The sequence below is a fragment of the Gigantopelta aegis genome, chromosome 15, assembly GCF_016097555.1.
Source record: "Gigantopelta aegis isolate Gae_Host chromosome 15, Gae_host_genome, whole genome shotgun sequence".
Taxonomy (NCBI): Eukaryota; Metazoa; Mollusca; class Gastropoda; order Neomphalida; family Peltospiridae; genus Gigantopelta; species Gigantopelta aegis.
Window position 1 is genome coordinate 38,132,985 of NC_054713.1, and position 13,588 is coordinate 38,146,572.

Consider the following 13,588-nt stretch of genomic DNA (forward strand, 5'->3'; position numbering starts at 1 on the left):
TTACACTTACAGCCTTACAGGTTGCGTTACATTATCATTTGCTTCTTTCTTTATCATTTGTGGTTAGTGTACCTAAGTAGGCTACCAAAGACAAGTGTATATACATTGTATTAATTAATATTCAATTTTTACTATAATGAGGAACGGTGGCGTGGTACTTATTTAAAATCATTATAATGATGCAATAAACATTGTATTTTCATTAATCATAAGTAAAACCTCACTACGGACATCGTGTGAAATATACCAGAATTATACCCTTTTCCGTGAGTAACTTTATGTCAATGTCAAACAACATTTTTTAATTGTACAAAAATAACTTCTTGAAGTGTACCCTTATAACCAACATTTTACTGCACAAACATACAAAATTAACTGACACAAGTATGTTTATACAGTTAATTGGTATTTTCGTTGTCTTGCTGTGACATGTGATTTTAACATGCATCGTCACGATCGTGTGTATCGCTGTCAACTCGGGAGTCTGGCAGTTCAGATTCGTCATAGTTGCATTATGTAATCCAGTGGGAAGACATTTTACAATTCAGAGGTGTTATTAGAACTAACTTGGATAGTTTTATATATGGCAACACTGAATGTCAATACACAGCCTGTTGAATTAGCGGCAACACGCTTCGTAGTTATTACGATGACAACAAACATTATAATAACACGCCATTTTATAAACTCCATGTGCTTTTTGAACAATATTAATAGGCTATCCCACAATTCTCACTTCGGCAAAGGTTAAACAGTCGGGACAATTCGGTTTGTTACATTTTCAGAAACCGAAAGTAGTCATTTTCCGAATGAGAAAAAAAGGCAGAGTTACTTCCCTTATGTTATTTTGACAAAAGAGGATCGATTTTTTTTTATGCTTACAAAAATGTCATTTAAAAGAAGAAATTGTCCTCCCGCACAGGTGAAAGGAGATTTGATCAAATACAGTAATACTAGATGTCATTAATGTGTGACTAATATCAGTAATATGAGACTGGATGTCAGTAATGTTAGACTGAATGTCAGTAATATCAGTAATGTGAGACTGAATGTCAGTAATGTGGGACTGAATGTTAGTAATGTGGACTGAATGTTGGTAATTTGGGACCGAATGTCAGTAATGTGAGATTTAATGTCAGTAATGTGAGATTGAATGTCAGTAACGTGAGACTAATGGCAGTAATATGAGACTGAATGTCAGTAATGTAAGACTGGATGTCATTAATGTGAGACTGAATGTCAGTAATATGAGACTAACGTCAGTAGTGTGAGACTAATGTCAGTAATGTAATACTAGATGTCATTAATGTGTGACTAATATCAGTAATATGAGACTGGATGTCAGTAATGTTAGACTGAATGTCAGTAATATCAGACTGAATGTCAGTAATGTGGGACTGAATGTCAGTAATGTGGGACTGAATGTTAGTAATGTGGACTGAATGTTGGTAATTTGGGACCGAATGTCGGTAATGTGAGATTTATGTCAGTAATGTGAGACTGAATATTAGTAATATGAGACTGAATGTCAGTAATGTGAGACTGAATGCCAGTAATGTCAGATTGGATGTCAGTAACACGGATAACATCCCGACTCTATGGATAAGAGTTTTGATAGGAGTAAATATTCCCTGTAAGTGTTGGTGTAATCCATTATACCATTCCATCAGTATATATTTTAGGTGTAGAAAACACATTTATGCTTGGTTTAGGGGTTTTTTTTATTCACAAAGTTATGTAATAATAGTAACAATCATCAACAGAGAAAACCACAATGAAAGCAGACTCGCACGGCACCAAAGTATGACGTACCGATGGTATCACGCCACTATTATTTTTGCATAGCTGAGTATACAAACTTTAGCGGGGCTTGGGGGTAACTTTCTACCTTAGAAGAAGGGAAAGCTCCTGTGATGTCATTCTACTAATATAGTAACAACAACAAATTCGCCATCTGGAGTTTGAACTATTACCACTGTTTACGTGCACGTTGAGGTGTCGAACGTTTATTAAACCTCGCTATAATACACTACATGGTATGGCATTCACTTCTAGATGCGGGATTCAACTATAACTGAGTGTTGCCTCCCTCCCTCCCCACTCCTTTCAACCCTCCAAAAAACCCAAACACCCCCAAACACAAAACTCAAACACAACCCCACAAAAAACCAAAAAACCCCACCAAACAAACAAGCAACTAACGAACACCTGCGTTCGTCGAGAGCACTTGATAAACTTAACAAGCAAGTCTCTTTGGTAGTTTTTAATTTTCGTATTTGTATCTTTTTAATTTGTTAAACAATCATAATAGAAGTTACACATATATTATATTGTATTATATTCACAATATTTATACTCGTCTTGGTATCAAGGGACTGAATCAGATGCCGTGCGATCTCAACTTTAAATGCGACATATTCGTCTAAACTTACCCTGGAAAGCTAAATAGTTTATAAACATAATCAAATACCATGTCGAATCAACATTAATAGGTAAATATTTACAAGTGGGCTATTAAATTGTAGTATGGGCTGCTACAGGGTGGGTGGGGTGGAATGGGTGGAGGAGGGTTGACCCGATTATTGTAATAAAAAAAAAAGGTTGGGTCTGCAGAATTTTATTTTTTTAGCATCCTCATTACCATCACCACCACCATCATCATCATCATCATCATCGTCATCATCATTAGGTCGACAAAATAAATAATTTGGGTCTCATGTAGGGGCACAGCAGGCGCTGTGCGGGGCGGGGTGGGGGGTGGGAGGTGTCGGGAGTCGAACTTCGCCTCTTACCCAAGCATATTATTTTCTTTTAAAAAAAAATGTCCAGGGGTGCATGACTCAACCCCTCTCCTCATGTATAGTCTGCCCCATATACTTCACTCGTCAGTATACCCACCCCCTCTCCCGTGTAGTCTTATTTCGCTCGCCAGTCTTGCCCCCCCCCCCCATGTACTTCGCTCGCCAGTCTAGACCCCCCCCCCCCTCCCCATCCCGCTGAAATTCCTGTACTGGCTACCCCTACCCTACCCCGATTTCTGCGGGCCTGCCATATTCCCTGTACTATTTTCTGGAACCGTCCAATAATATATAAATATGGTCTTTAATACATATAGCAAACAATTTTGATTAACAATCATCAGCAATTACAGTCATAAGTGTTTTAAAAATAACACTGGTCAACAACAATGAAATTCTGCTGTGTGTACAAGATCACTCCCATTGGTTCCGCTAGTACACGTCATCTGCAGAGCGCCACCTAGCTAACGGGTGTTGCAATTGTCAGCTGGTCCTACCCTTATCCAAGTCCGAATATCGGACATATATTTGAAATTTAAAGATGCATTCTCAACGAGGCAAGTGCTACTTTAAATTGTTAAAATTTAATTGCGATATATAACTACAATGTACAAATTAATCACATACATATTATAATCTATTCATAGTTAACTCAAGAGCTAGAGACCCCCAGTCCACCCCCTAGCCCCATCCCGCCGTTCCTGATTTGGGTCATTGTGCAATTTTGAGACTGCCTTTTAAAACATTGATCTAGGTGGGGGGGGGGGGGGGTAAAATTCATTTACTGTTAGATTTTTAGCTTCTTTCCCACCCCCCTCTTAATTATAAAATTATTTTTGTTACTGTTGTTTCATTCCCCCCTCCGAATACTCCTTGATACCTAGTTTGCCACCCCATGCACCCCACCTGATGTAACTATATAAAACAATAAGTAATTCGACAAAACATGCATAGCACAAGGATTTCGATAAACAGAAAAAAATAATAATAATAATAATAAAGTTCCGATTCACCGAAGACACGTGACTTCCTGAGTTGTCCTTAAAGCTACAATTACGAATATGTTTACACGGGCGTAGGAAGGTGCCAAAAAGTGTGTGTGTGTGTGGGGGGGGGGGGGGGGGGGCGCGCACACACACACACACATATAAATACATGTATAAATATATAAACACCATCGCTGCTGCTAAAACGTTTGGGGACACATACCACCACTGCCCCACCTCCCGCTTCCTACGCCAGTGATTTATTTTATTTATCTACCCTGAATATATATTCAGAATAGATTATCCTCATTACTTTGTTCCCACAATTGCCGTTCTTCGATATATTTTAAAGATGCAGTATCAAAGTTGCAAGTTCGTATTTCGCTATTTGTTTTCTTACACTTGTGATAAATGACTACAAATTAACTGATCCCGCACATTGTCTTTTCATAAATAACTTGGGAATCTCGAAATTGCAAAGTGCTTGTACACTTGTACACTGTGAAAACATAATAACATTCAATATTACTCGATTCTTGTTCTATCACATTGCAAAAAAAAAAAACCCGGATGAACTGCACAAAGACATGAAACTTGTCAACAACATCCGCTTGGCATAACGTCACGGAGTGTTTGCATCAACTGAACGTGCCCAATTTGTTTTTTTTAAGTAATAAATTGAATTATTTGGTTGCAACTGTTTATAAGCATACATTAATTGTTGACGGTATAACGTTTACAGTTCGAAGCAAAAGTTAGTACATAATTTTGGCGGGAAGCAACATTTGTGATACGGCACCTTTAAAAGTGTAGTTCTGCTTATATTTTGCATTACCACACGATGTTATATGACGGGAGACAAGACTGCAGCTATAAGTTTCATTTTCGTCCAGGGGCGGATCCAAGAGAGGGGACCAGGGGGACTTGTCCCTTTCCCTAACAAAATAAAAGAAGAATTTATTTACAATGTTCATTGAAGTGCCCTTTCAGGAAGTTGCACAATGTGCCCTTTTGCCCTTGGTCCCCTCCCTAAAATGTTTCCTGGGTCCGCCCTTGTTCGTCAATCCACTTTCGAAAATAATAATGTTTTTGCCATCATAATAACATTGTTCATCTCAGGCTACTCAGAATTGCTGTAATCACGCGCTCATATCCGATTCAGGTCCAAACACGTATTGTGATCACCATTTTAACCATGGTAACTCCAAACAGGAAGTTCCTAAAGATGTCACGGGCACTCCACCACAACAGGGATAAGTTAAGCCAGTGCTGCGTTCAGCCATACCGTGCAGAAAAAAAACTTCCGCTGGACTGATTTATGCGCTTCACGTTAAACCAACTGGCCACGTCGAGAACCAATCAAATAGTTTGCAAACGTTAGCGAAACGTACGCTGGCTGAACTTAGCCCAGTTGTTTGTCGCTCATGCTTGCAAGTCTCTTTTTTTTTTTACGCTACACATTAAACCATAATTGACCACTTCGGACACCAGTCTAATTATTCGCAGACGTTTAGCAGAAACAGCTGGATGAACGTAGTCCCGGGATAGTACGTTCAGGCAGTCGTTTGTCGCTCACGCTTTCTAGACTGGTTTCTGCGCTACACATTAAACCTAAAATTAACCACTTCGAGGACCAGTCTAATAGCGAAAATGTTCAGCGAATAAAACGATTGGCTGAACGTAGACCTTGGACACTGACTTCAAAACTTTTCCGTGATCGACTGACGTGTGCCGTTGCTGAGGGATTTCTGCAGTCGAAGATGGTGGCTGTCTCGATAATGTGGATCGAGCCACGTGGGCTGGAAATGGAGCTGAGACAGGGACCTCAGCTGATGGTCCTGTATCGTCTCGTGACCCGTCGTCAAGGACGCATCGGACGCCGAAGTCTTTAAATCGATCTCCGTGTCGAAAATCATGGACGGATTTATCGATCCCTTTAAGGCGCCGTTTCCGGTCGGCTGTTCCGGTTTGGTTTCCACTTTTCCTGAGGCTGCCTCCCCACACAGACAGATGGCCTTCCCCTTACTCCGTCGCCGTTTGACGAACACGGTGATGGGGATGGTGAGGACGATGGCTATGATCAACAGCGCGATGACGCCGGCGAAGATGACGGCCCCGTGGGGACGTGCCTTCGGTGCGACGTGGTCCACGTGCACTACAAAAGGAAGTGGGTTGGAGACGACCTCTCTCTCAGGAATAGTCACCAAAACAACCTGAGGGAAGATAACAAAGAAAATAGAATGGAAATGTTAAAGTGACAGACCCTAGCTTTTTAAACACTAAGGCATAGTTTTCGCTATTAGAGCCATTTATGATCACTGAAATCGAACACTACTTATATTTTATTGTTTAGATTATCCATTTCTGTACAACCGAAGTGTTTCTGGTCATCCTGGTGTTTCTAATACTACAAAATGTATTTTTCATATTTTTAAAAACGCACGTGCATCTGAGAATTGATGGCTTTGGAGTCGAGTTTTAGTCTGTTTTAAAGAGTATTTCACCGTTTTAACTTCACAGACTCTTGTTTCACTCTGTTGTAACGTTGTCTAAATGTGTTACAGTTTTGTAAATTAATCAAACGTAGTGTCCATCTTTACGGGTTGAAACTAGGGTTTGCGACTTTAACACTCAAGTACTGCGTTGTGTTGTGTTTTATTGTTATGGAGGACGGGACGTAGGCCAGTGGAAAAGCACTCGCTTGATGCGCGGTCAGTTCCAGCGAGTGCACCACGACTGGTATATCAAAGGCTGTGCTATCCTGTCTGTGGGATGAAAGTTTGTTTTGTTTAACGACACCACTAGAGCACATTGATATATTAATCATCGGCTATTGGATGTCAAACATTTGGTAATTCTGACTCGTAGTCAATAGAGGAAAGCCGCTATATTTCCTTAATGCAGCCAGGGATCTTTTATATGCACTTTCCCACAGATAGGAAAGCACATACCACGGCCTTTGACCAGTTGTGGTGCACTGATTGGAACGAGAAAAAAACAATCATTTGGATGGATCCACTGAGGTGGTTCGATCCTGCGACACAAGCACCTCAAGCGAGCGTTCAACCGACTGTGCTAAATCCTGCCTCATGTCTGTGGGATGGTGCATATAAAAGATCCCTTGCTACTAATGTAAAAATGTAGCTGGTTTCCTCCCTCAGACTACATGTCAAAATTACCAATTGATTGACATCCAATAGCCGATGATTAATAAATCGATGTGCTCTAGTGGTGTCGTTAAACAAAACAAACTTCAAATACACTTTGTTGTGTTATGTTGACAAAAAGAACCCGAGAGGAAAAAAAAACTAAGAAAAGAAAATGAAAATTTCGGCATTTAATTATTGTGTTATTTTGTTTTGTTGTACCGTGTGTTATTGTAGTGTCGATTTATGTTGTGTTGTGTTGTGTTGTGTTGTTTTTCTGTAATGTATTGCAAGGTATTAATAAATTGTGGTATTGTGTTGCTTAACATTACAGGGCTTCTATAATTTATTTTTTATAAAATCCACTAGCCATGGGATCAGTGATTTTAAAAATGTACTAGCCATGATTAAAAATTCACTAGCCCTACTTTACATTAAGTTAATACAATTTTATTAAATATTAGTAATAATCAGATATGTCACATAAAGAGGGAGATATAGCTCTTTTTTTCACTACCCGTCGGACATGACAATAGTTGTTATTTACTAGCCCAACATTGAATATCATTAGCTATGTGAGTGGGGCTACAATAATTTAGAAGTCCTGCATTATGGTGTATTTTATTGTATTTTTCTATTGTGTTGTGTTATATTGTATTATATTCAATTGTATGTATTGCGTTTTTTTATCATTTTCACGGGGTGTTGTGTTGATTGTTTTATGACTAAATGTAGGTGGTGAAAACAAATTTTCAGGTCAGATTTGATGTACATGTATTCATTATTTTATTCAATATTTCTTTGGGCCATAAATACATGTAGTAGATTAACTACCGTGCTACTATGCCAATAATTAAAAAAATATAACCTTATTTTTTCAGAGAAATATGACCTTCAGGTCTGTGAGAAAGATATCTGAAGTGTGTGTGTGTGTGTGTGAGAGAGAGAGAGAGAGAGAGAGAGAGAGAGAGAGAGAGAGAGAGAGAGAGAGAGAGAGAGAGAGAGAGAGAGAGAGAGAGAGCGAGCGAGCGAGAGATAACAATATTTAGTGGAGGGAGGGGCACAACCAGAAATTTATCTTTATTTGTACAGAGTAGGGCAAAAACAACTTTCATTTTCGTCCTTAAGTGTGGGGGAGGGGAGGAGGGAGAGGGGTGTGGCACAGCCCTCTTCCCCTGTACTATCGACTCTGGCCTTTTAAAATAATACATTGCTTAGTATTGCTCACATAAAAGTGTATGGAGGCTTTATCATTGAATTCCTTGTTGTTGCTGACCACGATCAGAAAGTCGTCGTCGACGTCAAAGGCGTTGGTGTGGACGACGTTGAACTCCAAACCAGCAGGGAGAAAATGCAGGTCGGCGTCGTTGGTGGCATTGCGGTGATGTAGAACCACGTTGGTGGCGTTCCTCATGTGGCCGTGGTTTCGTCTGTGGCCGTTGTAGATAATCTGTAATTTAAATGTGTTTGTCGGATCTGGGTTAGTAGAAATACGTGTTTGTGTGAGACAGATAGAGAGACGGGGGAGAGGAAAAGTGAGAGAGTGGTGTTGGAGAGAGAGAGAGAGAGAGAGAGAGAGAGAGAGAGAGAGAGAGAGAGAGAGAGAGAGAGACAGAGAGAGAGAGAGAGAGAGAGAGAGAGAGACAGACAGACAGACAGAGAGAGGGAGAGAGACAGACAGACAGAGACAAGAGTTCTGAAATAAGTTGTGTTGTATATCATTAACTAGCGACATCTAAACCGTTTTAAGTAATTCAAATTAAGGTATTAAAAGAGTTGTTTCCCTTGCATTGTAGTCGGTGTTTTCAAGAAAGTTTGTTTTGTTTAACGACACCATTAGAGCACATTTATGTATCAATCATCGGCTATTGGATGTCCTAACATTTGGTAATTTTGACATATAATCTTAGAGAGGAATCCTGCTACCTTTTTTCCATTTGTAGCAAAGGATCTTTTATGTGCACCATCCCATAGAGAGAATGGCACATACCACGGCCTTTGGTATACCAGTCGTGGTGCACTGGCTGGAACGAAAAAATAGCCTAAATGGGCCACCGACGGGGATCGATCTCAAACCGCCCACTCATGAAGCGGATGCTTTACCACTAGGCTACGTCCCGCCCCTTCGGTGTTTTCAAAGTGCTATAAAAGTTAGGTGTGTTTTCTTCAACGACATCCTGGGCTACTATATTATAAATATCCCCCGGAGAATGAGCAACAAACCAGACCAGACTAACATTTTGTGTTTTCCTTGCATTGTGTTCTTTTTTCGTTTTCGTGTACAATTACACGTGATTTAGGTTACTGGTTTGTAATCAGTCGTGGATCTACCGTTAGGTGGGGCCTGTTGTTCGTCAAGCCTATTGTTCCTCAAGCAACCTTTTTTTTTTTTTTCATTTCTTTTATTAAAGGTCCCTTGGTGCTCTTAGTTTACGTCATTTATCAAGTGTTTGATTTGACACCCCGGGGACATAAAACAAACACATTTTTCTACTTCTTTTTTCTTTTTTATTATTATTCATTTCAATGTAGTCTAAGTAGAAAACATAGTTACAATAATTTTATATAATTGTGTACGTATGTATGGCTAAAGATATGTTTAATGCGACCCAGCAATAATTAATTGAATTTGACTTTTTTTTTTCTTTCTTTTTTTCATACGACGCCATAAACAACGTTATATGCCAACAGGTTCGTTATATATATCACTGTCATAAAAGTTTTATTACTGCAAATTTAGGATTGTTACCATCGGATTGATACATGAGCCTTTACCTACTCCCAAGCTTTATGAAATTACATAATCAATCAGGGCCGTACCTCACAGGGGTAGGGATGGGGGTGGTGCGTGTGTGTGTGTAAGTGGCAACTAACCAACCCACAGAACACCCCCCCCCCCCGAAACCTTTTGCCTTTTTTTTTACTTTGTTTGCTTGCTTGTTTGTTTGTTTGTTTTTGGTTTAACATACATTAAAAAAAAAAAAAAATGTGTCTTGCTGTTTTGGTGAGGGATTATAGGATGGTTTAGGGCTTTTTAAATTTAATTTTAATTTTATTTATTTGCGTTTTATTTATTTTATTTTATTTTATTTTTTGTTGTTGTTGTTGTTGTTGTTGTTGTTGCTTTGTTGTTTAGTTTAGGAGCAGGACGTAGCCCTAGCTTGATGCGCGGCCGGTCTGGGATCGATCCTAGTCGGTGGGCCCATTTGGCTATTTCTCGTTCCAGGCAGTGCAGACCGACTGGTATATTAAAGGACGTGGTATGTGCTTTCCTGTCTATGGAATGGTGCATATAAAAGGTCCCTTGCTACTAATGGAAAAATATAGCGGGTTTCCTCTCTAAAACTATGTCCGAATTACCAAATTATTGTCATCCAATAGCTGATGATTAATAAATCAATGTGCTCTAGTGGTGTCGTTAAACAAAAGAAACTTTAACAAACGTTTAGTTATTTTTATTTTGTTTCTTTGTTGTTGTTGTGGTTGTTGTTGTTGTTGTTGATTTGTTGATGTTTTCTGTCCTTTTTTTTAAATTATTGTTTACGAAAATAAAACAAAATAAATTAGTAACTTCCACTTACATTAGCAGTAACGTTTTTCACAAACAGCTTGATGAAGTTATCGTTTGGTTTGGTGCAGCCGTCTTCGCCTTGTTTCGCCTCTTCCGACATCAACACGATTGGCTGGTGTACGATTGCGTCCGAACACACCCGACCTTCAAACGTTGCCGGCTCGCTTTCGATTGTAAATGGATAATTCGGATTTACATGAACTGAAAAGATGAGACAGTGAACAAAATGTAGTGATAGGTGGTGAAAGAAAGAAAGAAATGTTTTATTTAAGGACGCACTCAACACATTTTATTTACGGTTATATGGCGTCAGACATATGGTTAAGGACCACACAGATTTTGAGAGGAAACCCGCTGTCGCCACTCTTTCCGATTAGCAGCAAGGGATCTTTTATTTGCGCTTCCCACAGGCAGGATAGCACAACCATGGACTTTGTTGAACCAGTTATGGATCACTGGCGGTGCAAGTGGTTTACACCCACCCATTGAGCCTTGCGGAGCACTCACTCAGGGTTTGGAGTCGGTATCTGGATTAAAAATCCCATGCCTCGACTGGGATCCGAACCCAGTACCTTCCAGCCTGTAGACCGATGGCCTAACCACTACGCCACCGAGGCGGGTTGATAGGTGGTGAAGGCGACTCCCTCGACTCTCGACTCATTATAATTTGGGGATTTTCTCCATTCTGTGTTTGTCACCGGTTTCGGTGGTGTAGTGGTTAAGCCATTGGACATTAAGGCTGTTAGGTACTGGGTTCACATCCCGATCCCGGTTCCCATCCAGGGCGAGTTTTAACGACTCAGTGGGTAGGTGTAAGGCTACTACACCGATTTCCCTCACTAATCACAAACCGTTAAACCCATGTCCTGGAGAGACAGCCCACTTAGTTGAGGTGTGTGCCCAGGACAGCGTGCTTTAACCGTAACTGGATATAAATTAAATAAGAAGAAAGGAATGTTTTATTTAACGACGCACTCAACACATTTTAATTACTGTTATATGGCGTCAGATATATGGTTACGGACCACACATGTATTTTTGAGGGAGGAAACCCACTGTTGCCACTTCATGGGCTACTCTTTTCGACTAGCAGCAAGGGATCTTTTATATGTACCATTCCATAGACAGGATAGCACACACCACGGTCTTTCATGTACCAGTCGTGGAGCATTGGCTGGAGCGAGAAATAACCCAATGGGCCCACTGATGGGGATCGATCCCAAACCGACCGCGCATCAAGCGAGAGCTTTACCACTGGGCTACCTCTTGCCCGGGCTATTGGATGTCAAACAGTTGGTAATTCTGACTCGTAGTCATCAGAGAAAACCCGCTACCGTTTTCCATTAGCAGAGCAAGGGATCTTTTGTTTGCATTTTCCCACAGGCAGGAAAGCACATACCACGGCCTTTGACCAGTTGTGGTGCACTGGTTGGAACGAGAAAAGATCCAATCAGTTGAATGGATCCACTGAGGTGGTTCGACCCTGCGAGACAAGCACCTCAGGCAACCGCTCAACCGACCGTTGGTGTGTGCTAGGCAATAGTTATATGGAAAGAAAGAAAGAAAGAAAGAAAGAAAGAAAGAAAGAAGGAATGTCTTATTTAACTACGCACTCAACACATGTTAATTACGGTTATATGGCGTCAGAGATATGATTAAGGACCACACAGATATTGGGAGAGGAAATCTGCTGTCGCCACTTCATGGGCTACTCTTTTCGATTAGCAGCAAGGGATCTTTTATATGCACAATCCCACAGACAGGATAGTACATACCACAGCCTGTGTTACACCGACGGTGATCGATCCTAAACCGACCGCGCATCAAGCGAGCACTTTACCACTGGGCTACGTCTCGCCTCCTGGGAGGGAGGAAGGTATGTTTCCTTTAATGACGCACTCAGCACATTTTAATTACGGTTGTATGGCGTCAGACGTAAGGTTGAGGACTACAGACAAGCCACGCCATCGGCTACCCATTCTGATTAGCAGCAAGGGATCTTTTATTTGCAGCTTCCGACAGACAAGATAGCACATACCACGGCCTTTGATGCACTGACTGGAACGAGAAACAGCCCAATGGTCTCACTAACGGGGATCGATCCTAGATACAAGATTGTCCTCGTATCAGGCGATCGCGTTACAACTGGGCTACGCCCCCCCCCCCCCCTCCCCCATCCATAGTCGTATAGATATTTACGATTCGTATCTTACCTGATAATGAAAGGGTGATGAGCGTGGAGATGATGACACTTCCCACCAGTCTCGAGGCCATGGAGAGCCCTGAACCTACGGAAACACACGGAAAATAATTATATGCATAATGACATCTAAATTTACATACACTAAAAAAAACCCATAACAAACAGAAAAGAACAAACCGACCCCCCAAAAACAAAAACAACAACAACAAACAAAACAACAACAATCAACAACAAACAAACAACAACAACACAAATAAAATTAAATAATAATGCATAAATATTTTTATGATAAAATTAATCCAGTGAAATAAATAGACCGTCACATGGCCTGTATTCACAAGACTTTGATCATTTTAAAAGATCCAAAAGCTAATGGGATTCAGATGAACAATTTTTAAAATAAATTAAAGGAACGTGAATTAATATTTGCGTCTCTTTTGTTCTTAGGTATACATACAGTAACGTATCTCTATCTTAAACTTAAGGCGACGCCATACGAAACGAGTGTCTTGAACGAAAATAACCGAGTCCATTGCAACCTTGTCACATTCGGCTGTTTCCGTGGCTATTCTCGTACGAGGCCTTTAGACTCTTGCTTGAAATAAATTAGTATGGTGAGTTGTTTTTTTTCACATTTAGGCATGTGAAATTTATCTCTGAGTGTATAATCATCTATAAATTCGACTGAAACTCTACAAACCCCCCCCAAAAAAAGAAGTTATTTCTGAAAAAAAAAAAATGTTAATGACCCAGTTCCGCGTCCAGGAGGCTGAGCGCTCGCTAACAATTCAAATCACATTCATCAAAACGTTACGTTCACCCCCACCCCCACCTCCACACCTCACCCCCCAAAAAGGTTGTCCGTCCTCACTTCAGATTCGTTA

General features: G+C 40.4%; 1 protein-coding gene across 1 annotated transcript in view; it reads right to left on the reverse strand.

Moving 5' to 3' along the window:
- Nucleotides 1–3,009: 3,009 nt before the first annotated feature.
- LOC121390491 overlaps nucleotides 3,010–13,588 on the reverse strand; it is a 35,624-nt gene continuing 25,045 nt past the window's right edge. Inside the window, exons 2-5 of the mRNA XM_041522321.1 lie at nucleotides 12,715–12,789; nucleotides 10,512–10,702; nucleotides 8,159–8,380; nucleotides 3,010–5,997 (exon numbers count right to left, since the gene is read on the reverse strand). Of these exons, the coding sequence (XP_041378255.1) occupies nucleotides 5,485–5,997; nucleotides 8,159–8,380; nucleotides 10,512–10,702; nucleotides 12,715–12,789 (1,001 nt within the window). The 3' untranslated portion in view covers nucleotides 3,010–5,484. The remainder of the gene's footprint in view (nucleotides 5,998–8,158; nucleotides 8,381–10,511; nucleotides 10,703–12,714; nucleotides 12,790–13,588) is intronic.